Here is a 26,126-nt window from a genome sequence, read left to right on the forward strand (position 1 = left end):
AGGTTGAATCCAATTTCTGAGGTTTGCTCACCTTCCTCCCAGAGCGGGGCAAGAATCAACATCTCAGAGGGAAACTGCCCAGAGAGAATTGTGACCATCACGGGCCCCACGGACGCCATCTTCAAGGCCTTTGCCATGATTGCCTACAAGTTTGAAGAGGTAAGGGGTGCCTGGGGCCCCCTGCTCTGGGTGAGGGGACCTCTCGGCTTCTCTGCCTTCCCCGGGACCTCCCCACCAGTCCACCTGCTAACACGCCAGCGCCCCTCCTCCCCAAGGCTCACCTCCCTCACCGAGGGTTTCCTTGGGCCTGGACCCCAGACCACAAGCCCTCAGGGAAGGCCTGGCACCTGGCAATGAGGCAGCAGCATGGGGCCTCAGCCCTGTCCGCAGCAGCTGACCCCTGAGATGGGCAGCTTGGCTCAGATGTGGGCACAGGGAGCCCAGGCGTGGGAACCAGCACACCTTATGTGCCTGTGCGCTTCTGTGTCCATCTGCCAGTGAGTTACACCTCAAGATGTTTATGTGTTTCTGATGTTTTTGAAATTGCTTAGAGTTATGTAATGTCTTTACTGAGAGGACGACCAAGATGGGGAGTCCATCTTTCTGTCAAATGTATCACCCTCTGTCCAGGCCCCTGTTTGCCCCACAAGGCCTGAAGGTCAGAGGTCAGACCCTGAGTCTGGGCACCCTGGGGGCCCATGCCCCACCCCACAGCAGCACTGTGACGCTGGGACAGGCCTGTCTGGGGGTCTCCTGGTGTTCTCCAGCCTCCCTGTCCTCGTCACCTGAGCCTGGCCCAGCCTCGCAGGCCCTGCAACCAGCCCAGCCCGCCCCCTCCCCCAGTCCACGGTGAGCCTGTCTGGGCTCTCACAGTGGTGTGCGTGCCTCTCCCTCCCCAGGACATCATCAACTCCATGAGCAACAGTCCGGCCACCAGCAAGCCTCCGGTGACGCTGAGGCTGGTGGTCCCTGCTAGCCAGTGCGGGTCCCTGATTGGCAAAGGCGGCTCCAAGATCAAAGAGATCAGGGAGGTAACAGCCCTCGTCCTCCACCCCAGGGCCGCGAGCCGGACGATTCAGGACACCCCTGGGCAGAGCACCGGCCCCCTCCCTGCTGACCCTGCAGCACGGAGCTGGGAACAAGGGAGGGATGAGCACAAGGCAGAGAGGTCAGGGGACCCCCGATGTGGGTGTCAGGCACAGGCGCCAGGCCTGACTCCTAGGACGGGGCCCCAGCACATGGGCTCTGCCCCCCAGGGAGGTGCCTGGGAGAACGCTGAGCCACCCACTGGGGTGGAGGTGTCGCCTGAGGTGTGACCCCACACGCACATGTTCATCTCCCAAGGAAAGCCTTCCTCTCTCAAGGGAAAGAAGCCCCCGGCCTGACTCCTTCCAGGAAAGACGGCCATACAGTTCAGGCCCCAAGACTGGAGTCTATCTTTGGGACCTCAAACTCCACACAGAGGAATAATTCCACATATGTGGGGAAAAAACCTGTCTGCTGAGATGCCCCTCCCTCCGCCCAGCATCACCCTTCCTACACAGGTCCATGCTGGAAGCAGTGGGCTGAGCCAGACGGATGTGGCTGCCCATGGGTGCTCCAGACGGAGCATGCCGTGGGTGTGGAGGGGTGACCTGAGGCAGCGCCTTGTGGGCATCCCGAGGGCAGTCAGGACGTGTTGCTCCAGTGCACGCCGCCCACCTCAGCAGGGCCCCATCCAACATCCAGTCTCTCCAGTCCACAGGTGCCCAGGTCCAGGTGGCCGGGGACATGCTGCCCAACTCCACAGAGCGGGCAGTGACCATCTCGGGGACCCCGGACGCCATCATCCAGTGTGTCAAGCAGATCTGTGTGGTCATGCTGGAGGTACAGTCTGTCTGCAAGTCTGGGCTCCTCGCCCGCCTGCCCCTCACTACACCTGGCCCTGTTTTCTGAGTGCTGGAGGTCTTGGGTGCCCTGAGGATTCATTTGGTCAGCGTTGCCTGGACTGGGCCTCAGGAATGGGCCCATGCCCCTGACCCAGGCTCACGGCAACTTGAGTGAGAGCTGTGCAGTGTGTGGGCACTGCGGGAGGGCTGCCAGCTCCGCAACCTCAGGGTGAGATCTCATCTTCACTGGGGATTTGGGGAGAGAACGTGGTGGGGGCACAGGCCCTGCCAAAATCTATGGAGTTGAATGAAGAGTCCACGCAAAGGGGCAGGCCTTAAAAATGGTGCACATGTGTCCTGAAGACAGGTCTGTGCTAAAGACAAGTGTGCACTGGAGACAGCTGTGCACTGGGCCCAGGTGTGCATGGGAGTCAACTGTGCACTGGAGGCAGGAGTGTGTGGAAAGCAGGTGTGCATGGAAAGCAGGTGTGCACTGGAGGCAGCTGTGCATGGAGACAGGTGTGTACCGGAGGCAGCTGTGCATGGGGGCAGGTGTGCCTTGGCAGCTGGTGTGTTGGAGACAGGTCTGCACTGCACGCAGGTATGCACTGAAGTAGGTGTGCACTGGAGTCAGGTGTGCACTGGAGTCAGGTGTGCACTAGGGACAGGTGTTTACCTGCGGCAGGTGTACACTGGATGCAGGTGTGCACTGGAGGCAGATGTGCACTGGTGGCAAGTGTGCAGAGAAGGCAGGTGTGCAGTGGTGGCATGTGTGCCCTGGAGGTAGGTGCACTAGAAACAGGTGTGGCCTAGAGGCAGCTATGTACTGGAGGCAGTTTTGTGCTGGAAACAGCTGCGCACTGGGGGCAGGTGAGCACTGAAGACAGGTGTGTATGGAATCAGGTGTACATCGGTGGCAGGTTTGTACATGAGACAGACGTGCACTGAAGACAGGCGTGCACTGGTGGCAACGTGAACTGGAGATAGGTGTACACTGTTGGCAGGTGTGGAATGGAGACATGTGTACTGGAGTCAGGTGTGCCCTGGAGACAGGTGTGCCCTGGTGCAGATGTGCCCTGGAGGCACATCAGGGCTGGAGATGCAGGTGGAGTGGAGTGGCCCCGCCAGGACCCCCTGGCTGGACTATGTGCGGGCACCAGAGACACCGCTGAGGTACAGCATGCTATGCTTATGCAAAGCACAGGAAAATGCCCAAATTGTGAAGACAGAAAGGAGTGAAGAAAAGGATTAACCAAAGGAGAAGCAAGGAAGGTACAGCTGAGCAGGAAGGAACCTCTCTTAAAATTTTGAGGAAAATCCCAAGATTTAAGTTTCAGTCAATATGCAAACTGCTACAAGATGAACTAAACATCTTGCTGTTTAAACAGTTGCTGGTCTTTGTTAAGCTAAAATGAAGTCATCATGCCTCTAAGGAAAGGTTTTACTAGCTGTGCTGGTTGCCTGGCTATCAGGCCCTCCTCCCCAACAATGAAGCCATGGTGGGTCCACCCTGGCTGACTGCAGTCCTGCTCAGATGCTAGCCTGGGGGCAGCAGGGACTCTCCCTCTTCTGTATTTGACCTGGTGCTAAAGCACCATGTCCGACTTCTTCAAAAAAAGTTGGTATTGGTTTTATTTTCCTGAAGTGTGATATTGGGAAGTCAAAAAGATTTTCCTGAATGTTTTTTTCTGCAGCATCCCCCACACTGGTCCTGGTTATGAACAGTGTCTTCCTCAGCCCTGGTGCTGGGACCACGAGTGGCCAAGAGGGCAGGTGGCCTGCAGGGCCTGGCACCCCTAGTGTGGCAGACACCCCAGGAAGTGAGGAAGTCCATGCCAGCCTAGTGGGTGGCAGGTGCCACGTGGGGGTGCAGGGCAGAGATGTGAGCCACCCTAGGATGATGAGTTCTGAGCAGGACACATGGTCTCCTCAGGACCCCTCACACGTGGCCTTGCCTATGCCGTGTTCATGGTCAGACGTGGCCCCACAGAAGAGCCTGACCCGTAGGCTGTAGTTGCTTGTGCCCCTGGGGCCGTGAGAGGCAGACTGAAATACACAGGCGCGTGTGATGGGTCCTTGTGGAGATTGGAGGAACAAGGCCTCCTGTCATTGGTGTCACGGGGCTCCCAGGAGCGGCTGCTTACTGGGGAAGGAGCATTCTCACACCCAGAGGCCCCTGGCCTGGTGTTAAATGAAGAGTGTATGGAGTTTTGAGCTCTTGGGTGGGGCCTCCACCTGAGAAATACCCACTGAAGGAGGGCGGGGCTGCTCGAGGTGCGGCAAGTTAGGTGGAGAACATGAGTGTCAGGGCCCCCAGGGAGGTGTACTCAGAAGGCCTCCCCCCACCAGCAGTCAGAGGGGATGGGAGCTAGACATCAGGGCTGGGGCGGTGTGGGTGGTGCTGTTGGTGGGGCCAGAGGGCACCACGGAGCAAGGGTGACGGCCAAGGCTGAGCAGCACAGAGTGCACCCCCACCTCTGGGACGGAGCTGGGGCAGCAGTGGACGGAGTCCTCCGCCTGCACCACAGTGGAAGTGGCCCTTCAGTGTAGTCATGCTTCCGGCCTGGTGACCATGAGGCGCCCTGAGACTGCAGAGAGCCCACTGAGCGGCGCCTGGTCACAACCAAGGCGAGCCAGAGATGGAGAGGCAGGAGCCCTCCTGTATCCAAACACAGGTCCTTGGAGCAGCCTCTCTGCATCACACAAGGTCACACAGCACAGCCAAGGTCACACAGTGTATTCAAGATCACATAGTACATCCAGGGTCAAACAGCATAATCAGGGTCACAGAGCACAGTTAAGGTCACACAGCACATCCAAGGCCATATGGTGTGTCCAAGGTCACATAGCACAGCCAAGATCATAAAATGCGTTCAAGGTCACATGGACTTCCAAGGTCACACAATGTATTCAAGATCACACAGTACATCCAAGGTCACATAGCATATTCAAGGTCACACAGTATAACCAAGGTTGTGCATGTTCAAGGTCACAGTGTGTCCAAGGTCACAGTGTGTTCAAGGTCACACAGCACAACCAAGGTCACACCACTGTGTTCAAGGTCATACAGCAATTCAAGGTCATACTGTGTTCAAGGTTGCAGTAGCAGGCCAGGGTTACACAATGTATTCAAGGTCACATGGTGTGGCCTGGGCTGCAGAGTTGAAGCCACCAGCCAGTCTGCAGTCCCCTCATCCCCGCGTGTGCCCCAGGTGGGAGCACTCTGAAGTCATACTGCCTGATGGAGGCATGGACTGGGCCTGGGTGGGCAGTGGCCTCAGGAGCTCCCTGCAGGGACAGGCTGCTCTGGTCCCCTAGCTCTGCCCCGAGCTGGTGGTACAGCTGACTTGGGACTCCAACAACAGCCAGGCCCAACCCCGTGGACTCTGCTCCCAGGGAAGACAGTTGCCTGGGCAGCAGCTGGCAGTGGGCATGATTGCTTCTGACCCATGGGTGAGGCTGACATCGTCAGACCTGGCATACTCCTGGTACCTGAGAATATCGTGCACCCCAAGACACGAATCCTAAACTTTTGGACACAGAATAGTGGAAGGAAATTGTAGCAGATCTCATCACAGCTGTGGACTATTTCATTTGGACTCTGAGGTGTATTAAATGATGACTCTTTTGTCAATAGTGAGGTTGGATGTTTCTGACTTTGCTGAGATGAGGCCAATTGAACATCAACCCAGGCCAAGTGGAACTCTACCCTGGGCCCAGAGTCCCAGGGCTCTTCCCGAGGACTGAAGGCAGAGGCGAACCCTCCGAGCTCAGCGCCAGGGGAGGGTTGCGTGCAGGCAGGGCCACTCCTCTCGCCTCGCCCGCTGCCTCCTGCTGCGGGCTGTATCTAGGGTGGTGGCTCCTGGAGGACCGGGGGGCTGGGGAGGGCTGGGAGGCACAGCGGGCGGGGCTCAGAAGGAGGCCTCATGACTGTCAGGCTGCAAGGCCACTCTAACACTCTGTCTCCCTCTCCTGTCCCTTTTCCTAGTCCCCACCGAAAGGTGCCACCATTCCCTACCGCCCAAAGCCCGCCTCCACCCCTGTCATTTTTGCAGGTGGTCAGGTAAGAGCCGACCCGCTCGCGGCCTCCACTGCCAACCTCAGCCTTTTACTGCAGCCCCCGCCGCTGCCCGTTAGTGCACTCAGGTTTTCTCCCTTCTCACGTGCACGTCTCCCCACCCGCACTGGACGCAGAGCTCCCCCACCCTCGGCCCGGCTGGGGCTGAACGCGGGCCCGCGTGAGGCTGCCAGGCAGCGTCCCCAGATGGAAGGGGCCCAGGACCACCCTGGTCTGTGCAGTGGGGCAGCACTGCCCAGTCTCGTTTCCTGGTGCTTTTAGGAAGCTCAGAGGGAAGAAGGGCCGGGGGTATTGCCAGGGGTCTTAGGACTCAGGGTTGAGATGACTACGACTGTAAAAACTGGCCCATTTCCCCCTGAGACACGCGTTCTCACACACATGTCCCTCCCAGTAGCACGTGAGGAACAAGAGGAGGATGAAGGCGGCCCAGCTGGGCCTCCCGGTTACTCAGATGGTCCGCACTCTCCCCCTTCCCCTTCCCCTTCCCCACACTGGCCGCAGGCCCAGGAGGCTGGGCACAGCCACACTGCACAAAGGGGGTTTGGGCAAGAGCCCCTCACCCTTCTCTCCCACCAAGAGGGGGTCGTGGCGGTTTCTGTCTTCAGCCAGTGGTTGGCCTAGTGGGGCCCACAGAGGGGCCGTGCCATATCTCCTGCCCTTGAGTGCCGGCCGCCACGGCAGGGTCACCGCAGCCTTGGTCAAGGACTTTGCACACGCAGCCCAGTAGTGCAAGGGGAGCTCTGCGTCCGGCGGCGGTGCTGTGTGTTCGCTCAGGGAGAGTGAAGACGGAGGTCCTGGGTGCCCAGGGCGGGGGAGGGGCTGAGAAGGAAAAGAGGCAAACGCAGGCCGTCTGTGTCTTCCCGTGCGGCCCTGCCCTGCTCTGTGAAGGAGCCGCATCAGATGGCCCGGTCCTGTCCCCAGCCTCCCACCCCGCCCCCCCACCCTTCCCCCACCCCCATCCCTCACCTCTCCCCTCTCCCCAACCCCTGTGTGGCAACAGCGGGGTCCCTGCTCCTGCAGCCGCCTTTGGGGTGCTTCCCCCAGGGAGGCAGGAGTTCCCACGGCCCGTGCCTCAGGGCGGCCACAGTGGGCCAGCCCTGTTCAGAGCTCCTCTCCTCGCCTGCATCCAGGTGAGCAGGCAGGTTAGTTACCTGCCAGGCCTCGGTCCCAACGTGCGTGCAGGCAAGCCTGTGACGATCCCTGGTGGTGAAGCATGGGCTTTACCCAGAAGGGAGGCGGATTAACAAGAGCTGGAGCCCGGGCAGCCTCCTGGCCATTGCCCACCCCCAGGCAGGGCAGCAAGGTCACTACCCCTGTGGGAGGGCAGGGCCTTAACCCGGCCCCTGTGCTCTGGGGACACCACGAGTGGCCAGTGAGTGACTGGTCTTGGTCGTCAGCCTCTCAGGCAGCTGGGTGGAGGACCCCGTGTTCCAGGCCCTGGCCCCCTCACCTGAGTGCGGGAAACGCTGCATGCCCGGCTTCAGAGCCTCTCAGCCAGACCTTCCCGGGGAAGTACTGGCTGGGTGCCTGCTGCAGAAAGGTGGCTCCTGCCTCCCCAGTAGGTTCAGACCCCAGAGTCTGCCCAGACAGAACCTACTGCCTGGGCTCGTCTCCACCTCTGTTCTGAGAGGATGGTGGGTGGCTGTGCACTTCAAATAGCACTAGCAACCCTGACAGCTGAGTGAGAAAAAGGTGTCAGAAACTGAGTGTCTGGGGTGAAGAACTGCAAATCGGAGCACGTGGGCAGCGCCCCTCCAGGGCCTGTCTTACCCAGAGACACGGTGGCACTGTGCCTAGTGGCATCTATACAACGCCCGCAGATGGGCATAAAGGTCCCTCAGCCCCAGGCGCGCACAGGCTGCCGCGTGCTCGCCGTCTCTGGTCAGGCTGCTTTCCTTCACTGTGAGGCGCCAGGCCTCACCCGACAGGGCTCCACACCCACCTCACCAGCCGGTGAATGTGGCTCTGCAACACGCTCCCACATCCCAAGTCCCGGTGAAACCCTTTGTCTTCACTCTCTCTCGGCTCTGTGTGGTTTGTTTGTAGATTGGCCATGAGTTTCTGGAAGAATCTTCGCTGAGGGACTGTGGGGCAGGGGGCTGGGTGTGGGGGAGGCTGCGGGTCCCACACACTTGCTGTGGCTGCTCTGTGTCACCGTCTTGAAGGCGAGTGACAGGATGCAGCCCAACGAGACTCCCCTGGGGCCATACCACCAAGCGTGTGCTGCGCCCGGTCCCCTGGGGCTGGAAGACGCTCGCCAACCTGCGGCTGATTTGGGCGCATTTCTTAATCTGACATTTGCAAAGTGGGGTTTGAGTCACCTTTTAGAGTTTTCTGTTTCGTTGTTTGGTTTTCTTGGGATAAGTTATTTCCTGAAAGTGTGTAGTCTGATGGCTGATTAAACTCTCCAGTGTTAATAACCATCAGTCCCCAGCAGGGGTCGACTGGATGGCGCGTAGCTATTTCCTATTGAGAAACAATGGGGTGAGAGCCGGCCGCGTCCCACCTGGTCCCTCCAACCCTGCCCCCACCCCATCGCACGTCTGGTTGTAGGTTCAGCCACAAGGGACACGGGACCCCCGCCCCCAGCCTCCAGAGGGAGGGATCGCCTGTCCTATGTGAAGGGGAAAGCCTTAACCAGAGAGCCAGCGCCTACTGGCAGGGGAGCCCGCCCCAGGAGGCCCTCGTTCTGTGAGGGCATGCGGTGAGGGGACGTGTGGCCGCTGCTTCGCGAGCTGATGGTGTCTCTCTCTCTCCAGGCCTACACGATCCAGGGACAGTACGCCATCCCCCACCCAGATGTGAGTTTTCACTCTGCCCCTTCACCTCCTCTCGTCACCACTTCCTCCTACCTGCATGCTGCTGTCAGTTGCTACTAATATTAATATTACACAATAATATTAATACGTTCTCCGTGTTCCTGACCTGTGTCGTATCCATATGGCCCTGAGTAACCTTTAACCTCTTAGCACTAATTCTCCCCTGTGGAGGACTTGGCCTGGTGTCAAATTGTTCTGAGCGTGGCTGCAGCCCGGCTGTTCCTCCACACCCGGGCCCTCGTGCGGTGGCCCCGGGCTGCATGTCCCTGGCACCCACCCTGGTGGGCAGGGACAGCTCAGGCCCTGTGTGTACCTGTCCAGGCAGGTGACGTGCCATCAACAGGTGTGCTGGGACAGCTTGGATGGGCGTGGGAAACTTTGGTGAAGCTGTGTGCTCCCTTTCAGCCCCCAGTTGGAGCAAAGTCCCTGCACCCATGAGATCCCGGCCATCAGAAGCCCATAGAGCAGACAAGGCTCTGTTCTAGTGTTATGACACGTTCCACACCCAGGGCTGCTCCGGACTGCGTTCCAGTCTGAGTGTGGCACTGCTGCTGGAGGGCTGGGCACCCTGAGAGCCATGCAGGCAGAACCTCGGGGCCACAGGGCTGTCGATGCGCCGGGCAGTGCAGTCTGCCCCGCTGGTCCCCAGCGGTGGGCTGCGGGGAGGAGGGGAGGGAACGGGCTCGTGTGCCGCTGCCTCAGCTGCAGCGAGAGAGATCCCACCTGAGATGCGTCCTCTGTGCTGGGAGGATGCGTCCACGTGCTGCTTTGTGAGAGCCGGGGCGGGGGTGGGGGTTTGTCCAGGCATAGGGGCACGGGGGACCGTGATGCCCGCCAGTCTTCTGCAGATCCTCACTGTTTTGAATTGGCAGGTTCAGAGCCAGTCGCCTAAGATGCAGAGCAGGGCTGGGGGGGTGGGGGTGAGTAAGGATTAACTGACGCTGAGTACGTGTCTGTGCACTCATTGCAGGAAATTGCTATTGAGTAGAAAAGAAACCCTCATAAGCAACAAGTCAGATGGCAGAGAAGCTGATGGACGCAGGGCTGGGGGACCGCCCCCGCGCCACGTGGGGCTGCCTGCCCTCGTCCCACTGACCATCACTGGCTGTGACCCAGGGAAGGCGGGGTGCTAGAGACTGGGGTGGGGGAGGGTGCGTCTCCATGCAGAGTGAGTGCTCGTAGTGCTGGGGGGGTGTCCATGAACCCCGATAGAGCACCCGCAGGGGTGGCAGAGGTCAGAGTGGAAGCCAGCTTCTGGGGTGGCACAGCCTTTGATCCCCATGGCTGGCAGTCTCTTGCCTCTGGAAGAGCGTCTGTACAAAAGCACATGCAGAACTCAGCACACAGCGACCTGGGTCAGAACTCAGCACACAGCGACCTGGGTCAGAACTCAGCACACAGCGACCTGGGTCAGAACTCAGCACACAGCGACCTGGGTCAGAGAGGCCAGTTTACCCCCGTGCAGCTCAGACCCGGACCCGAGGCTCAGACGTGCCGCGCTGAGCGGGGCCTGTGCTCCCTTCTGAGGCCTCGAACACAGGTCACCGAAACCTGGGGGCACAGGCGCCGAGCGAGCCCCAGGGACGGCAACTGGTTTGGTGGATTGGTTTTTATATCAGTCTGTTGTTTTGCTCTTTCATGTGATATTCTCAGTATCTCTTAAAAATGGGTAGTTTCAGATTTTTAAAAAACTTTTTAATCTAATGTATAGCTGCTGTTACATAGTTGCCTTGAGGGCTTCTGTGAGGGCCCCCGCATCCCCCAGACCTGCATGTGCCATGGAGCAGCTGTTGGAAAGAGAGCAAGACTCTGATGAAACACTTCTCCTGCAGAGCAGAGAGTTGACAGCTCGAACCGTCACTGACAGTCTGTTCCAAACAAAGGGTAACAAGTGATGATGGCCAGGAAGGCAGTTTCATCTGAGTTTAATATTCAGTGGGATTTTTTTTAAAGCTTCATTTCTTAGAGAGGACTTCCCTGGTGGCTCAAACGGTAAAGCGTCTGCCTAAAATTTGGGAGACCCAGATTCAAACCCTGGGTTGGGAAGATCTCCTGGAGAAGGCAATGGCAACCCACTCCAGTATTCTTGCCTGAAAAATCCCATGGATGGAGGAGCCCGGTAGGCTACAGTCCACAGGGCCGCGAAGAGTGAAGACATGATTGAGCGACTTCACTTTCACTTTTCTTAGAACACAAATATGATAATTATAGACAGTACTAATTTATTTTACAAGATAACTGAATACACCATTTAAACATTTCAACCCCAGTGACTGACACAGTCATCTTCCTGAATCAGGCATAGACCACGAGGAAATACATTTCCTGGAGCTGAGTGTTTCTTCATGTAGAATTAAAGCATGTACAGTTCTTCCTGCTTTCTGGTTTACCCAACTTGAGAATCAGGGCCCCACCCTCAGCAGTCTTCCTCCAGGTCCTCGCCAGGCTCAGGCCTTGTTTCACCAGAATCCTCCCGGGACTCACAGCTCTCAGGCATTCAGAGAGGCCAAGGACCGCTGGGTGGCTGGCCTGGGTCATGGCTGGTGGCCTCGGTCACAGCCGGTGGCCTAGATTACAGCTGGCAGTGGCAGTGCTCCAGGACACCTGCCCACTCCCCCACGGGTCCTGCTCGAGGGGCCAGACGTGGTTTCAGACACACGGGAGGACCCCGGCAGCCACGACCCAGGATGCGGGAGCAGATGCAGAGCATCGTCACTGCTCGCTCCCACCTCTGCTCTTCCTGTCCCCATGCTGATTATACCAGGAAGGAACTGTTTTCCGCTGGGAGAAGTGAGTCACCCTCAAGCACCCCACACGTGAGGATCTTATTTCTAGTCTTCAGAGTTCCCAAGTCACTCCCTTGCTCAGCATCCCCTCCTTAAAGGGGCTTGGAAGCAAGTAGGATTGAGACCAGAAGTTGGGCTGGACCAACAGGGTCCTGGGTGGACACCGTCCCCCGGGGCTCACAGGGAGGACATGGAGCTTCATGGAGAGAGCTCCAGAGCTGGGGTCCAGGAGCAGCGGAGCTGCTGAGACCCCCGATGCTGGGTCTCAGCAGAGGTACTGAGTGCCTGGGGGGAGGGTGGGTGCTGTGTTGGCCAGGTCATTGCTTAGCGAGTGAGCAGGCGGGAAATGGAAACACGTGTGTTACAGTGAGTGGAGGACACCAGTGGGTCCTGTGCAGACGGTGGCCCCTGGGACCCCCCCTCACAGTGGATGCAGCTAGGACGGAGCACCTTCCCCGCCTGCCTCCTCGGTGTCCCCCCAGTCTCCCAGGGAGAGCCCTGCTAAGAGGGACCTGCATGGCTGCCCCGCTGATGCCCACACCTCTGGCTCTTTTTGGTGGCGGGGAAGCACCTTCAGCCTCACCTGCTGCAGAGCAGCTAACAGGGCAGGTTAACCCCCCTCCCCACCCCTCCTCCATGTCGCACACCTTCTCTGGCTGAGCTGAGCTTCTTTTCAGTGGCAGGGCTCTCAGCCCGCCCCTCCGAGAATCAGAACCTGGATTTTCACAAGACCCTGGATGACTTGTGTGCACAGAAGACTGAGAAGAAAGAACCCGGATCCAGTCAGAGCCCCAGGAAGAGAGTATAGGCGGGAGGGAGGGAAGACTCTAAGAGATGATCGCAGAGAATTTCTCAGAATCAGTAAAAAACAGTCCTCACATTCAGCAATCCCAACAAATCTCAAACAAGATCAACCCAAATCCTTCTTAGACGTGTCCAAACAAAGCCACATGACACCAGAGACCAAAGCATATCTTCTGAAGATGGAGGGAGAAAGAATATCGCAGAGGAGCAATGCAGGGGCCACAGGGGTGATGAAATAACCATCAGAGGATCACCGAGGGCAGGTGTTTTTCAGACAAACAGCTATAACCTCCTAAGGGGCGCCCTTCAGGAAAAGGAAAATGACCGCAGAAAGAAGGCTATGAACACAAGAAAGAATGGTGAGCGAAGAAATCTGCCATCTTTTTCCTTTTAAAAGAGGCACAGATCAGAAAGAAAACATTGATATTTTTGTCCATTAAAACGTAAACATCTGGGTCAATGAAAACACACTTTGTAAAATCAAAATCAATGCTAATTGCTGGGATTAACATACAGAACTAAATGGATCCCAAGAGCACAGCTAAGATTTAGGATGTGGCCGAAGGGATGAAAAGATCCTGGGGCCACTGTAGCATTCAGGAGGAGGCAAAGATGCTGAATTAGGACTGCAGATGTATGTGTTACAGTTCCAGAATGGTGGCTAACAGAAAATCGTTCACTTTGGTAACTTCATTAACGGTGTGGGGTGGGGGAACATGGGTGACCGGAAAATATCATTAATCAACATAGCAGAAAGGGAAAGAGAAAAGAAACCGTGGACAATCAGGGCAATTAACATAAGACAGCAGAAATTACTATACATCTACGGTGACCAAAGTAAGAGAAACTTTCCAGTTAAAAAACAAGGTCTGTCAGATTTTTAAAAAATAAACAAGCAAACAAAAACAAAAAAGTTTTCAGTTTTATTTCAAAGGGAACACTTAAAGAAGAAGGACCTAGACAAATTAAAAAAAAAAAAGATAGGAAAAATATAGGAAAATACTAACCCAAAGAAGCAATATACTATTATTATTATCAGTAGGGAGAAAAACAGACTTTAAGGCAAATCACTTACTCATTACTTATTGATAAACTGTTCAGTTCACTCAAAGAAAGCAATTTAAATTTGTATGCACCTAAAACACAGCTTCAGACACATGTAAAGGAAAAAATTAACAAACCATTAGGGGAATCTGACAGTCACTGCAGCAGAGCCTGAACTCGAAGGCCATGTAGACAAGAAGGAAGAGATTCTGACGGTCCTGCCTGAGCCGAGTTAACCAGTGTGCCCTGAGCACTCCTCAGCACAGCTGCCGGACCCACAAGAACGCTTACAACGCTCCATGACACATGGAGCACAGACTCACCATCTCTCAAAAGCTGGAATCAGAGAGACAGCTCTCTCCCACAAAGCAGTAAGTTAAAATCAATAGTTCAGTTCAGTTCAGTCGCTCAGTTGTGTCCGACTCTTTGCGACCCCATGAATCGCAGCACACCAGGCCTCCCTGTCCATTACCAACTCCCGGAGTTCACCCAGACTCACGTCCATCGAGTCAGTGATGCCATCCAGCCGTCTCATCCTCTGTCATCCCCTTCTCCTCCTGCCCCTAATCCCTTCCAGTCTTTTCCAATGAGTCAACTCTTTGCATGAGGTGGCCAAAGTACTGGAGTTTCAGCTTCAGCATCAGTCCTTCCAAAGAAATCCCAGGGCTGATCTCCTTCAGAATGGACTGGTTGGATCTCCTTGCAGTCCAAGGGACTCTCAAGAGTCTTCTCCAACACCACAGTTCAAGACCATCAATTCTTCAGTGCTCAGCTTTCTTCACAGTCCAAAAGGTGATTAAAAAAAAAAAAATTCTTGTCATTATTGAAACTTAAAGCTGACCAGAAGAGCACAGTGAAAGGAAAGACACACGACCTTCCTGGACGGGACATCAGGGGCCCTCCCAGGTTGAAATGCGGGTACTGCCGAAGTGACACAAAGTCCCTGCTGCTGTATTATGTGAAAGAGCAAAGGCCTGAGCCAGAAAGCTGGTCACACTGAGAACTTCTGATGGGAAACAAACACTCTGCCTGTACCGAGAACTTCAACAACGAGAAAGAAAGCTGTAGCACTTTTAGAAAAAAAGATAGACTATCTTTCAGTTCACAGAAGCATAAGCTATTAAGGAAAACAGTGATGAATCTGACCACATTAGAATTTTTAAATGTGGTTTCTCTCAAGGCTCCATAAGGAGACTGGGGGAAAGATCTTTCTCGTACATAGAGCTGAAGTAGAATGAGAATCTGAAATATGTGAGTTTACGTGAATCAGCAGAAAACAGCCCAGTAGAAAGACGGGCTAAGGACACCAGTGAGCCCTTCACAGGAGAGGAGACTCACAGCCGGAACCACGCAGCCTGTCCCCGAATGTGCGTGCAGCTGTGTGCTTGTGAGTTCCCTCCTGAGCACTTGTCTGTGATTTATACCCCGACACGGTTCAGTGGGAAGGGCAGGTCATGGAGAAACGTCTGTGCTGTAGCGCCACCTCCCCTCCTTTCTTCCCTCAAATCCTGGCCACATTTGTGGTAGAAATACCTCAAAAAGTGGGAAGTCTCCTCAGCACCCAGTGCTGCTCCTTCCTTCACAAAATGAAGAAATGGAGCCCAGGAGGCCCTGTTAAGGACGAAACCAAGACAGGAAGATGTCAGCTGACATCCAGCGGTCCCCGACTTGGGGGGAGGGCTTCCCCGGGCACCCCTGTGCAGCCAGTCCTTCCCCAGGTGTCACCTTGTATCCGTGGGTGCCGGAAGGGGTTATGTGTGCTGTGGCCACGGTTTCACAAAAGGCAGCAGGTGCGTGCCGGAGGACAGGTCAGGGTCGGAGCAGCTGAACTTCTGAGGCTCAGACTTCCCAGGTGTGAGCAGAGCCCTCCTCCTGGGTCGTCCGGTTGTGCCTGTAACACGCGTGGTGGCGGGCTCATCCATCTAACTGGGAGACAGAGGATCATCCCGGGTGTGGGGGCCATGGGCAGCCCAGTGGGGAGCCTTGTGAGTGTGTGATGTTCCTTCACCCAACTCACACGGCAGCACTTCTTCAGCCTGCCTGCCGCCCGCGTGGGGCCCGTCTCCCAGCTATGCCCGTGTCCGCAGCACTGGTCGGAGCTGGAGCTGACTCGGGTCAGTTCTCCTGCCCCCAGCGCCCCGATCTGCCCCGCCGTCCTGTCCGCTGCACAGCCGTGCGCTCCCGGGCACTCAGGGACAGAGGGAGAGGGCCCTGCCCACGTGACGACCGCACAAGCCCAGCCACCAGACGCACAGACACCAGCTGGGATGGAGTCGTGGACCGGAGCAGGGAGCAGCCCAGCCAAGGCCCTGAGGCCCTGCACACAGCGCAGACCCGCTCCAGGGGCTTCCCGCTGGCCCCCGGGCCCCGGGTGAAAGGGCTAGAGCCCCCAGGGGGAGGGCCGGGCCCCGCCAGTCCCCACCGGGCCCCTGTCCATGCCCCAGTGTGGTGTCTGCCAGAAACTCCAGTGGGGTGAGCACAGGTGGCCTGCCTGCACTACCGGGGCTGTGGACGGCCACCTGGATGTTTGTCTCTGGACATGGGTTTCCTCCTCCATCCTAGGAGCTCTGGCCCCTCCTTAGCCCCCCTTCTAGCCCTCTGTGTAGGTGGACTCGGGGCACAGCACCTGCCCAGCGTCTAGTGACCCAGGGTGGCTTGCTGTGTTCTGGGGTAGGGGTGGTTTGCAGGACAGAGTTGGTGCTCCCACTGCTCTCATCCTCATGCCCCCGGCGCCCGTGGGTCCTTGCCGTCTTTCTTTCGACATGTCTCTGGAAGGAGGAGCTGAGCAGCGGGGTCCCTGGCCCGTCAGCCTCTTGCACAGGGTTGTCTTGCCTATGGCACAGCAGTTGCCGGTCGCCGCTCACCTCTCATCCCCAGGGCGTGGGCTGGTGTCCCCATGACAATGATTCCTGGGTGTGCTCTCCTGACACCTCTCAGGCTGCTTCCGTGCACGTCTGCTCAGGACACCCTGAGCCCCATGGTGTCGGGTCGCTGGGCTGGCACACCAGGCAGCAGTGTGCTGTAAGCCCAGCCCCATCTCACTGGGGACTCTCAGAGCAGACTCTGACCTGGGTCACCCCGTCCCCTCCTCGGAACCGCCAGATGTGGCAGCTGAGTTGGATGTGGCCAGCTTCCCCTGTGCCCCATCTCATCAGGGACTCTCAGAGCGTGCCCGGCCCATGGGAGACCAGCAGCAAACCCACTCCTCTGTCACCCAGGGGCTCACCCTCGAAGGCTGGGACGTCAGAAATCCCAGTGTTTGTCCTCTTCCCTTCCACAGACTCTGCAGGATGGGACCAATGGGGTGACTGGTCAGATCCACGTCTCACCTGGGGATGCCCACAGCTCTCCTCGGGTGCCCCCACCTTCCAGCCACGGGGCTCAGTGGAGGCCTCACAGGGCCCTGGAAACACTCAGGCTAGGCTTCCCTTGTGAAGCTCGGGAGTTGCGAGTGTGTCCTGGAATGACCTGGCCCTCCATCCACTCGGCTGGAGACACGGGGCCAGTGGGTGAGCCAGGGCTAAGGACACATCCAGAGGTCTCCAAGGCCAGGGGTGGAGTTTAGACAGCTCTTCTTAGGTGGCCACGGCTCACCACAGTTACCTCCCTTCTCTGTTGTTTTTATTGCTTTTTTAAGAAGTGAGGCTCAGATAAAATAACTAAAGAAACTGTGTTTCAAAGCCCCCCACAAAAGTCTAGGGGATGGGGTACAAAGGTCAGGTCACAAGGGACGAGGGAAGGGTGCAGGCGTGGCTGGCCACATGGGAGCCTGGAACCCTCCTGGCAGCTCTGCAACACCCTTGGCTTCATAGCACCTTCGGGTGGAGACTTCAGCCCTCTGCCTGTGATCCCGGGGGCCCAGGAGACGGGCCGTGGGCTGTGGGCCTGCAGGGGGCCCCCACTGAGTCACCCCCTGGGTAGAGTGAGGACCAGGCAGCTATCTGGACCGGGTGTGCAGAAGGGAGGGGGCGTGGGTCTCCCGCCCACACACCTGAGTCCCGTGAGTGACAGTGTGGTGCTGAGGCTTTTAGGGGCCCTGCGGGTCCTGCTCTCCAGCTCTAGACCTCCCCGGTGAGCCCTGGCACCCGTCTGACTGGGGCTGAGACGGGGAAGGACTCAGAGCCTGCCAACCGACCGTGGCCCATTGGTTATTCCAGGCCAAGTCCTTGCGTGCTGCTGCGTCCGCCATGTGTCGCATGGCCCCCTTTCTATCTATCTGTGCAGACTTCTGTTACGCGTTTTTAATTTGGTGTGACTTGTACTCGATAACAATAACCTTCTTAGCTCTCGTGTCCCTCCTACCCCAGCAGTTGACCAAGCTCCACCAGCTGGCCATGCAGCAAACCCCCTTTCCTCCCCTCGGACAGACCAACCCCGCTTTCCCCGGTACGTACCCAGCCGCCCTTTCTGACCTCTCTTCTCACCCGGGGCCTTTCTCTCTCCGAGCGTCTGTGTTCAGGGCAGCGAGCGGAGCAGGTAGGGCTGTCTGAGTGCTGGGACACAGAGCTGGGCACGCTGCCGCGGGCGGGCAGGGATCTGTCTGATGTCTGTGCGGGTCAGTCACCCCACAGCTAGCCTTCCTGAAGGAGACGCCTCCCCCTCGAGGGTTCGTCCTGTTCTGCTGCCTGCTGGCTGTTGGGGAGGGCCTCCTGCAGGAGGCTGTACACCCGCAGGGCGCTCTGCCCGGACGGTGCCCTCGTAGCGCAGGGCGGTGCACCAGTCAGACTTTGAGCTTCCCTAGTTGAAGTGATCTTACTTCTCTCCTTGAGGGCAAAACATTAAATCTGTTTCTTCTTTGCTCTCCAGGAGAAAAGCTGCCTTTACACTCCTCCGAAGAAGCTCAAAATCTGATGGGCCAGTCGTCAGGTAAAATAAAACCACGCTAAATGGAGAGCCAGCAAGCCAGGAAAGGACCTGGCGGGTGGAAGGGGCCAGAGGGCCACTCGCTGAGTGCCTCGGGGGAGGGCTGCCGCCATCCCGGGCTGGCCCGAGCGGCCACTCCAGGTCTGCACACGTGGCTCCCAGCTTCCACCTATGGCTCTGCAATTGTGGTGATGGGTCAAGTCTCTGCCAGTGCTTGGGGCACAGCAGCCCCATCAGGTAGAAGGTCATTTATCCTCCCAGGGGCACAGCGTGGAGGGCTGGAGGGAAGGGCCGACCAGGCTGTGAGTTTTCATAGGAGAGAAGACCACTCTGGGGTGGATCTGCACTGAATACCCCCTGACGTGGCAGGGCAGGCGTGGATCCCCAGATCCCGTCACCCAGGCTTGGAGCAGAGAGCGTGGCTCCTTACAGGCTGTTTGGGAGCAAAGCCACTGGAAGCATGTGCCCTGGACTTGGCAGGGCCCTGTGACAGAGGCACCCACCACGCTCCAACCCACTCCCCATGCAGGCCTGGATCAGAGCAGAAGAGCGAGGGTCCTGCTTATGGGGAAGCCGGGGAGGGTCTCAGCCGCCGCCTCCACTGCTGTTCTGGACCTCAGGGCATCTGCCTGTCATCTGTCCCTCAGGACCACAGGGGTCCAGCTGAGACCATGGGGCTCAGGGGTCATCTATTGAGCTGAAACCCCAGCTCTGATGATCCGTGTGCTTGCTGTGGGTTTCTTCTCAGTGCTGCTTTTAATTAAGCTATTGGAGATTTTAATGAGTGGAAATTAGAGGAAAACAGAATAATTTTGATTATGGAGCTGGATACCAACCTCTGCACAGTTCCGTATCTTGGTGATGACACGTGTCCAGGGGCTCTGTGCAGCCTTTGCTGTTTATAGTGAGATTTCAGTAACTGCCCAGCCCTGGTCTCCGGGAGACTGTCTGGGAGCCCCCAGGGCCTGGCCTTCCCAGGAAGAATGCTCCCTCACCACACCCCAACCCCACCACAGCCCTCCCAGCATGACCTCAGAGACAGGGGACTCGTGTTAACACATCCCTATGATGATCTCCCTCTTCAGGGCCCCTGGGACCTTTGGAACTCAGGTGCACATACACCCCCACGCACACACACACACACCCCACGTGCATGGACACACACACCCCCCGTGTACATATGCATACACAACGTACATCACACACACATACACACATACACATGGACACACACAGACCCCATGTACAAATGCACACATGTTCCCCCACGCACACGGGCACACACACACGCCATGAATATGCACACACACACATCTATGCACACGGGCACACACACCATGCACACGCACACACATGCCCCCATGTACATATGCACCTATGCCCCCATGCACATGCACACATATGCCCTCCCATGCACACACACATACACACCCCATGCACATGGGCACACCCCCCCATGTACATATGCACACATACACCCCCCATACACATACACACCCCCACATACACGCACACACACCCATGCACACAGGTACACAAACCCCCATGTACATATGCACTCACACTCCCCATGCACATGCACACCCCCCATGCACATGACACACCCCCATGCACATGCATACACCCACACGCACATCCCCATGCACATGCACACCCCCTATGCACATGCACACCCTCCATGCACATGCACACCCCCCCATGCACATGCACACCCCCCATGCACATGCACACACACGTGCCATGGCAGCAGGTCAGGAGCCTGGACGGGTTGTCCTCACCCTGAGGACGCGTCACACGCTCCCCAGCATCTGGGATTTGTGTGGGAGAGGCAGTGCTTGCGACTCCTAAGAGGAAGCCCACCCCTGGGATGGCTTTAGCAGCTTTTCAACAAAGCCCCCTCATTTGGAAAACACAAGCCAGGGAAGCAGGTGTGACCCCCAAACCAGGAATCCTTGCACGGTACTCAGGACCAGGGAAGTCTCTGAGGTGACGTTTTAAATGTCGCTGTCGATTGAGTATGCGTACAGATGGATGGGGACTGGTTACTGTATTGAAAATCCCTTTATATAAAGAGATGAGGAGCAGCAGCTCCAGGTTTAGCTGCGTAAGAGAAAGTGGCGGACAATTTGGGGTGAGTTGATTTGTTTGGCACAGCTGAGCCCTGTGCTCCACAGGCCCCAGAACAGCCTCCGCCTCGCCAGGTCCCTGTGCTTGAGACACCGGGGGCCACCGCACATCTTGTTCCAGGGACCTGGTTGCCATGGAGGAGGACATGCGGGCAGGGACCGGGCAGTCCCGTTTGTCAGGACCCCTGGGCATGTGGGGATAAGGCTGAGGGGCAGGGACCAGCGAGGGAGGAGCATGGGGTGGGCAAAGGGCTCAGGTCCTGGAATGTTCTGAGCTCCGGAATGTTCCAGAGAGCGGCACCTGCGATGCCTGGCTGCAAGGGCGAGAGGGGTGGGGCCAAGGCAGGATGGCGGGGTCGCAGCCACAGGCTGGAGCTTGAGCTGCCTCCTGACAGGGTGGAAGCGCCTGGTATGAAGGAACACTCTGTCCGGTGATTGCCTCCCTCCCCTTGGGGCCCCTCAAGGCCCCCCCCCACCATTTTGTGCACTGTTTCTGAAGCAAGTGTTGGACTTGTCCTTGATCCTGAGAGGCTGGCTCTGACTTAGTGGGTCCGGAGCTGGGATTTGTAGAGATGGAAGCTGCAACGTGTGAGGAGCTGGGCCTGGGTGCTCATCTTCACCCAGACACCCTGTGGAAAGGCACGTCTTCCCCGGCCTGGCTCTCGGGCCAGCCTCCCTGCCCCAGCACTGGAAGTGTTGTGGGGGGCTGGAGCCCCGGGGCCTGCAAGGGAAGTGGGTGGTGGCTGGGGCAGCAGAGGCGGCTGTGCTGGCAAGTCTGGGGCACGCAGGGCTGGTGTGACCAGCGTGGCCTGCATACCAGGCGTAGACACCAGGGGATCTGAGCGATGTCTCAGGAGGCTGTGCCACATGGCAGCCAAGTGACGCAAGTTGTACCCAGGAGGAAAAGAGGAGCCACCTCCTGCCAGGTTCCGCCTCCCTGTTTGAGAGATGCTGGGTCAGGAGAAGGGTGGCAGTTGGGACCCAGAGCTCACAGGCCCCAGCCCCCAGCTGTGCAGACCCTGCTCTGGGCATTCCCCAGCCCTGCTTGCCTGTGGCCAAGTGGGGAGTGGGGTCAGGTGCCTGCACGGTGGGAACAGCCTTCCCCCAGCCTTCACTTGCCTAACCCTGTCCTCTCGCTGTGCCCAGGTCTGGACGCCAGCCCCCCGGCCAGCACTCACGAGCTCACCATTCCCAATGATGTGAGTACGTCCAGCCTCACCCGCCTGAGCCCACGTGCGCCCCTGCCCCGTTAAGCAGCTGAATGCCCTTGGGGGTGGATGACGTCACCCCCAAGTTACCAGACAGGGAAGAGCCATGGGGGCATCAGGGTGAACTCAGAATGCAGATGCCAGAGCTGCCTGGGGATCCTGGCTGTCGGTGAAGGTCCTGCCCTGGTTCAGGGTCACCCTGGGGACAGGTGGTCCAGGAGCACCCCGAAGGCCCTTGGAGGGCCTCCCACACTCCCCCCACACACTCCCCTGACACACTTCCCTCACAGGCCCTCACACACTCCCTTCACACACGTCCCCCATATGCTCTCCCCATGCCCTCCACCACACAGCCCCCAATATAATCCCTCACAGGGTCTCCCATACACTCCTCCCACGCCCTCTATCCACACTTCCACCACACGCTCCCCTCACACCCTCCCTTACACACTCCTTCACATGCTCCGTTACACCCTCCTTTACACACTCAGTTATCTCCCAGCCATCCTCTGGACCCTCGAGTCATCCTAAGAATGCCGACTCCAGTCCCCAAACCAAGACGCCAGGGCGGGTGTGGATCTGGTGTCCTTGGAGGGACAGCAGCCTGGGGGGCATGTCAATGGCTAGGGACATGCCTCTCCAGCTCCTGTGTCCACTCAAACATCCCTCCAGCCCGAGAGTGCAGCCTAGAGGGGCCAGCGTGGCCTCAGGCCCACAGAAGACACTGAGCCAGGTGAGGGGTCTCCATGACTGCAGGCTCTTCATTTGATGGGACTTCCTAGAGTTGAGGCCTCGAGGCTCCCATTCTCCAGCAGGAGTGGAGGCGTGCCTCTCGGGGGGACCCAGGAAGGGACCAAGGCAGTGGGACCCCCGGCTCCCCTTACGTCTCGGCTGCACTCAGGCCACAGTGGATTCTCTCCAAGACGCTCCTGCATCCTTTCTTCCAGCTAATAGGCTGCATAATTGGACGCCAAGGGACCAAAATCAATGAAATTCGACAGATGTCTGGAGCGCAGATCAAAATCGCCAACGCCACGGAGGGGTCATCAGAGCGCCAGATCACCATCACGGGGACCCCAGCCAACATCAGCCTTGCCCAGTACCTCATCAACGCCAGGTGAGGACTGGGTGGGGCCTGGACTGGCCTGCCTCCCAGGGTTCTCTTCTAGGGGTGGGACGTGCTTAGGGAGTCTCCAGGTGACACAGGACCACACGCTTCTCTGTCCTCTCACCCTTGACTTCCACCCTCCAGCCGTGCCCACGTGGCCCCACACAAGTCGCTGGGCGTTGACACCCTACATGGCACGCTGTGGGGAGCCCCACGTCCACGCCTCCCTGGCAGGGTGACTCCTGCACCCCTCCCCACAGTGGCAGCAGAAACGGCCGTGGCAGCCGGCGCCTGTCACATCCCCCTCACCCCAACCCCGTGTGGTGACTGGCATGCAGGCCCCAGGCTGTGAAGGAGGGGTCAGGACTCTGAGGACACCTCGCCCATGAGAACACGGTGACCCGTGACCTGTGCCCTTATCTTTTCCAGGCTGACGTCCGAGGTCACCGGAATGGGTGCGCTCTAACCTCACCGCGCCCCCACGCTCACCACCTGTGCAGACTGCCCCCCGCCCCCCGCAGATGTAGAGGTTTCTTTACCAACAGAAGCTATCTGTGGCTGCCTAGACCTGTGCCCACAATGCTCCAAGTGTGTCTGGGGCCCCCGGCTCCACCCTGACACTGCTCCAAGTTCATTTACGCCTGCTCCTCACGCGTTGGCATGCCATGTCCATTATTTTAAAGGCTTTGTGGCCACTCCCATCTGTGACGCTCTAGAAACGTCGTTCCTTAGTGTCCGTGTAACCTTTTTAAGACTTGGTTTGATGTGTGGACGTTGTCTCCGAGGCCCCAGAGCTGTGGCCGCAGGAAGCCGCCCCTCCCAGTGCCCTTGGCTTTGATTCCCGTGGCCACACGGGTCAGCACCGGGTGGGGTGCACATCTCCCTATGTCCGAGGGCAGGAGAGTGGAGGGCTCGGGGTTGTGACAGGGGAGGAGGGAGCGGGCTGCTAGGCCCCAGGCATCTGTCTTTGGGGCTGACAGTGTGGATCGGCTGGGAGGCACCTCTGCACTGGGTCCCAGTTCAATAAATGATGCGCGCTGCCCCTCATCTTGGACTCCTCTCTGTGACCTCCCCACCCCTCCCCTTCCTCCCGCCACGCTCAGACCCCAAACATGCCGAGGAGCAGCTCCACCTTCTCAGACAAAGTGAGATTCCACCTGCTCCCACCTTCAGGCTTTGGCTTGTATGAATCTTGCTTGTCTTACTTCTCCTAAGCTGCTTGGATGGCAGAGATGTAACCCCAAATCCAGCGTCTGCAAGTGAGGCCACCCCCTCCTCGCCCTGGTCACACTGTGCACTCAGTGACCCTGAGCTTCCCAGTGGGAGCCCATCCCTCTCCACTGCCCCCCCAAGCTTAGCCCACCTGTGCTCACCCACAGAGTCTACTGCACACCTCTCCGTGCTGATGCCCGGGGGACCCAGGCCCGGGGCAGGGGGCTGCCTTGTTAGGTGGCCCTGGGCCGCATGGACACCACCTCCTCGGGCCAGATCTGGGCTCACGGGTGCTGTGGCAGGTAGGGGTCTGGAGATGAGGCGAAGCCAAGCCCCTGCCGTGGGCACCACCCCCCTGCATGAGAGTCCAAGTGGCCCAGGGGGCTCTTCCTTGGTGCCCACCCCTCAGCAGGAGCCCTTCTGTGTCTGCCCTGTGAGGAGGCTGCCCTGCTCCTCAGACTCTGGCCAGGCCTCTAGTGCTCAGGCCGTACAGGCACCCTGCCCTGCCCTCCCTGCAGTTAGCTGGTGGAGGCTGGGTGCACAGCATAGAGGCTCCTGGCTATACTGCAAGCCCAGCTGTTTAGGGCTGCAGCTCACTCATCCACTGGACACGCTGGCCAGGTGCAGGCCACAATTCGGGGCCTGGAGGCGACAGGGACGAGGTGGGCACCAGCCTTCTTCTGGGGACCTCAGTCAGTGGTGGGTGGCCAGTGGACAGGGTGAGGATTGCCTTAGAGAGCCAAAGCCAACCGTGGGGTGGGGGGGATGTAGAAAGTGCTGTGTCAATGCTGGGGCTCGAGAAGCTGCAGGCTGAGGGGGAGCTGAGGTATGGCCCCCGTCGTGCACTCATCTGGAGCAGAACAGCAAGTCGGGTGGCCAGGGCAGCAGGAGCTGGTTCAGGGGGGCAGGGGGCACAGGAAAGATGGGGTGGGGCTGGGCCAGGGCTCTGGCTCTGGAGGAGGAACACAGTCTTCCCTTCTGATCCCAAGTGTGCTGTAGGAGAAAGCGGGTCCAGGCTGCTTGCATGGAGGCCCTTGCTCTGAGGCAAACAGCAGTTTGCCCTCCACGTGGGGAAACTGCAGCTGAGGGTTGGGGAGATGGGAGCTTGGTTGGGGACATGCCGGGGTTGAGATACACCAGCCCCACCGTCCAGGCAGGAGAGGCAGGGAAGCAGCAGTCCAGGTGCCACGGGAGGAGCCCTGAGGGGCACCACACAGGACACCCCCGGGCATCAGGAAGAGGGGTCTCACTTGTGCCACCCGGCCTGGGACCCAGTGTGAGGCCCAGACGAAATGCCAGGCGTGTCACGAACCCCAGCTGATGCCCGGCACCCGGAGGAGCAGGGCTGCCTGCAGAGCAGGCTCACACCTCCGTGCTCACAAATACAACTGCTGTGGATGATCCTGTACAAGTCTTTGTCGGAGGTAAATACCTAGGAGTGAAGTGACTGGGCGTGTGACGTGTGTGTCTAAGAAACTGTTGAGCTGTTGTCTGACGCGGTTGTCCCATTGTTTGTTCTCTCCATGTTGCGTGAAAGCTGCAGTTGCTCCATGTCCTCAGCAGCATGAGGTGCGCTCAGGCTTCTTAATATTAGCCGTTCTATGGGGTGTGAAATGGCATCTCTTTGTGATTCTAGCATTTCCCTTATGACACAATGTTGAGCATCTTTTCTCTCCTGAAGTGTTTATTCAAATTTTTTGCCTGTTTCTTACTATGACTTTCTTATTACTGAGTTTTAAGAGTTTTTCTTGTGTTCTGGATATGAGTCATTTATGAGATACATCATATGCTTTGTAAATATTTTTCCTCCGTCCTATGGCTTGTCTTTTCATTCTCTCAGTAATGTCTTTTGAAAAGCAAAAGTTTTTAATTTTGATGAAGTCCAAGTTATTGATTTGTTTATGGATTGGGCTTTTAATGTCCTATCTAGTAATCTTTGACTAAACCAAGGTCACAAAGATTTTCCTCGTGTATTTTCTTCTAGAAGTTTTGTACTTTCATTTTCTCACTGAATTGCCTTTGCTCCTTTATCAAAAATTAGTTTTCCCTATATGTGCAGCTTTATTTGAGGGCTCTTTAGTCTGTTCGCTAATCTATTTGTATATCTTTATTCCAGTGCCATGCTGTTTTGATGACTGTAGCCTTATCATGTCTTAAAGTTGTGGTGGTCCTCCAACATTGTTCTTCTTTTCAAAGTTGCTTTGAGTATT

The 26,126-nt window shown here is 57.6% G+C and overlaps 1 protein-coding gene and 1 long non-coding RNA gene across 21 annotated transcripts in view; one reads left to right on the forward strand and one right to left on the reverse strand.

Moving 5' to 3' along the window:
- Nucleotides 1-23,751, forward strand: part of PCBP3 (poly(rC) binding protein 3) — a 229,399-nt gene extending 205,648 nt beyond the window's left edge. For 6 of the 19 annotated variants that reach the window (XM_010801704.4, XM_010801706.4, XM_010801705.4 and 3 more), the window contains 10 exons: nt 43-159; nt 900-1,031; nt 1,738-1,866; nt 5,857-6,000; nt 8,706-8,747; nt 17,707-17,785; nt 18,206-18,265; nt 21,535-21,587; nt 22,544-22,713; nt 23,134-23,751. In XM_010801704.4, the coding sequence (XP_010800006.2) occupies nt 43-159; nt 900-1,031; nt 1,738-1,866; nt 5,857-6,000; nt 8,706-8,747; nt 17,707-17,785; nt 18,206-18,265; nt 21,535-21,587; nt 22,544-22,713; nt 23,134-23,170 (963 nt within the window). In that variant the 3' untranslated portion in view covers nt 23,171-23,751. The remainder of the gene's footprint in view (nt 1-42; nt 160-899; nt 1,032-1,737; nt 1,867-5,856; nt 6,001-8,705; nt 8,748-17,706; nt 17,786-18,205; nt 18,266-21,534; nt 21,588-22,543; nt 22,714-23,133) is intronic. The other 13 variants (NM_001428302.1, XM_059886309.1, NM_001076284.3 and 10 more) reach the window with 9 other exon arrangements.
- On the reverse strand, nt 13,266-18,058 carry LOC107132220 (uncharacterized). 2 transcript variants are annotated; one of them, XR_009495667.1, is made up of 4 exons: nt 17,794-18,058; nt 15,125-16,682; nt 14,933-15,010; nt 13,266-14,175 (listed from the first exon to the last, which is right to left on the reverse strand). It is a non-coding gene; the product is annotated as an uncharacterized lncRNA (long non-coding RNA). The 2 variants fall into 2 exon arrangements; XR_001501653.3 differs by lacking the exon at nt 17,794-18,058 and having other exon boundaries at nt 15,125-17,713.
- Nucleotides 23,752-26,126: the final 2,375 nt, after the last annotated feature.

Source organism: Bos taurus, chromosome 1 (assembly GCF_002263795.3).
Source record: "Bos taurus isolate L1 Dominette 01449 registration number 42190680 breed Hereford chromosome 1, ARS-UCD2.0, whole genome shotgun sequence".
NCBI lineage: Eukaryota > Metazoa > Chordata > Mammalia > Artiodactyla > Bovidae > Bos > Bos taurus.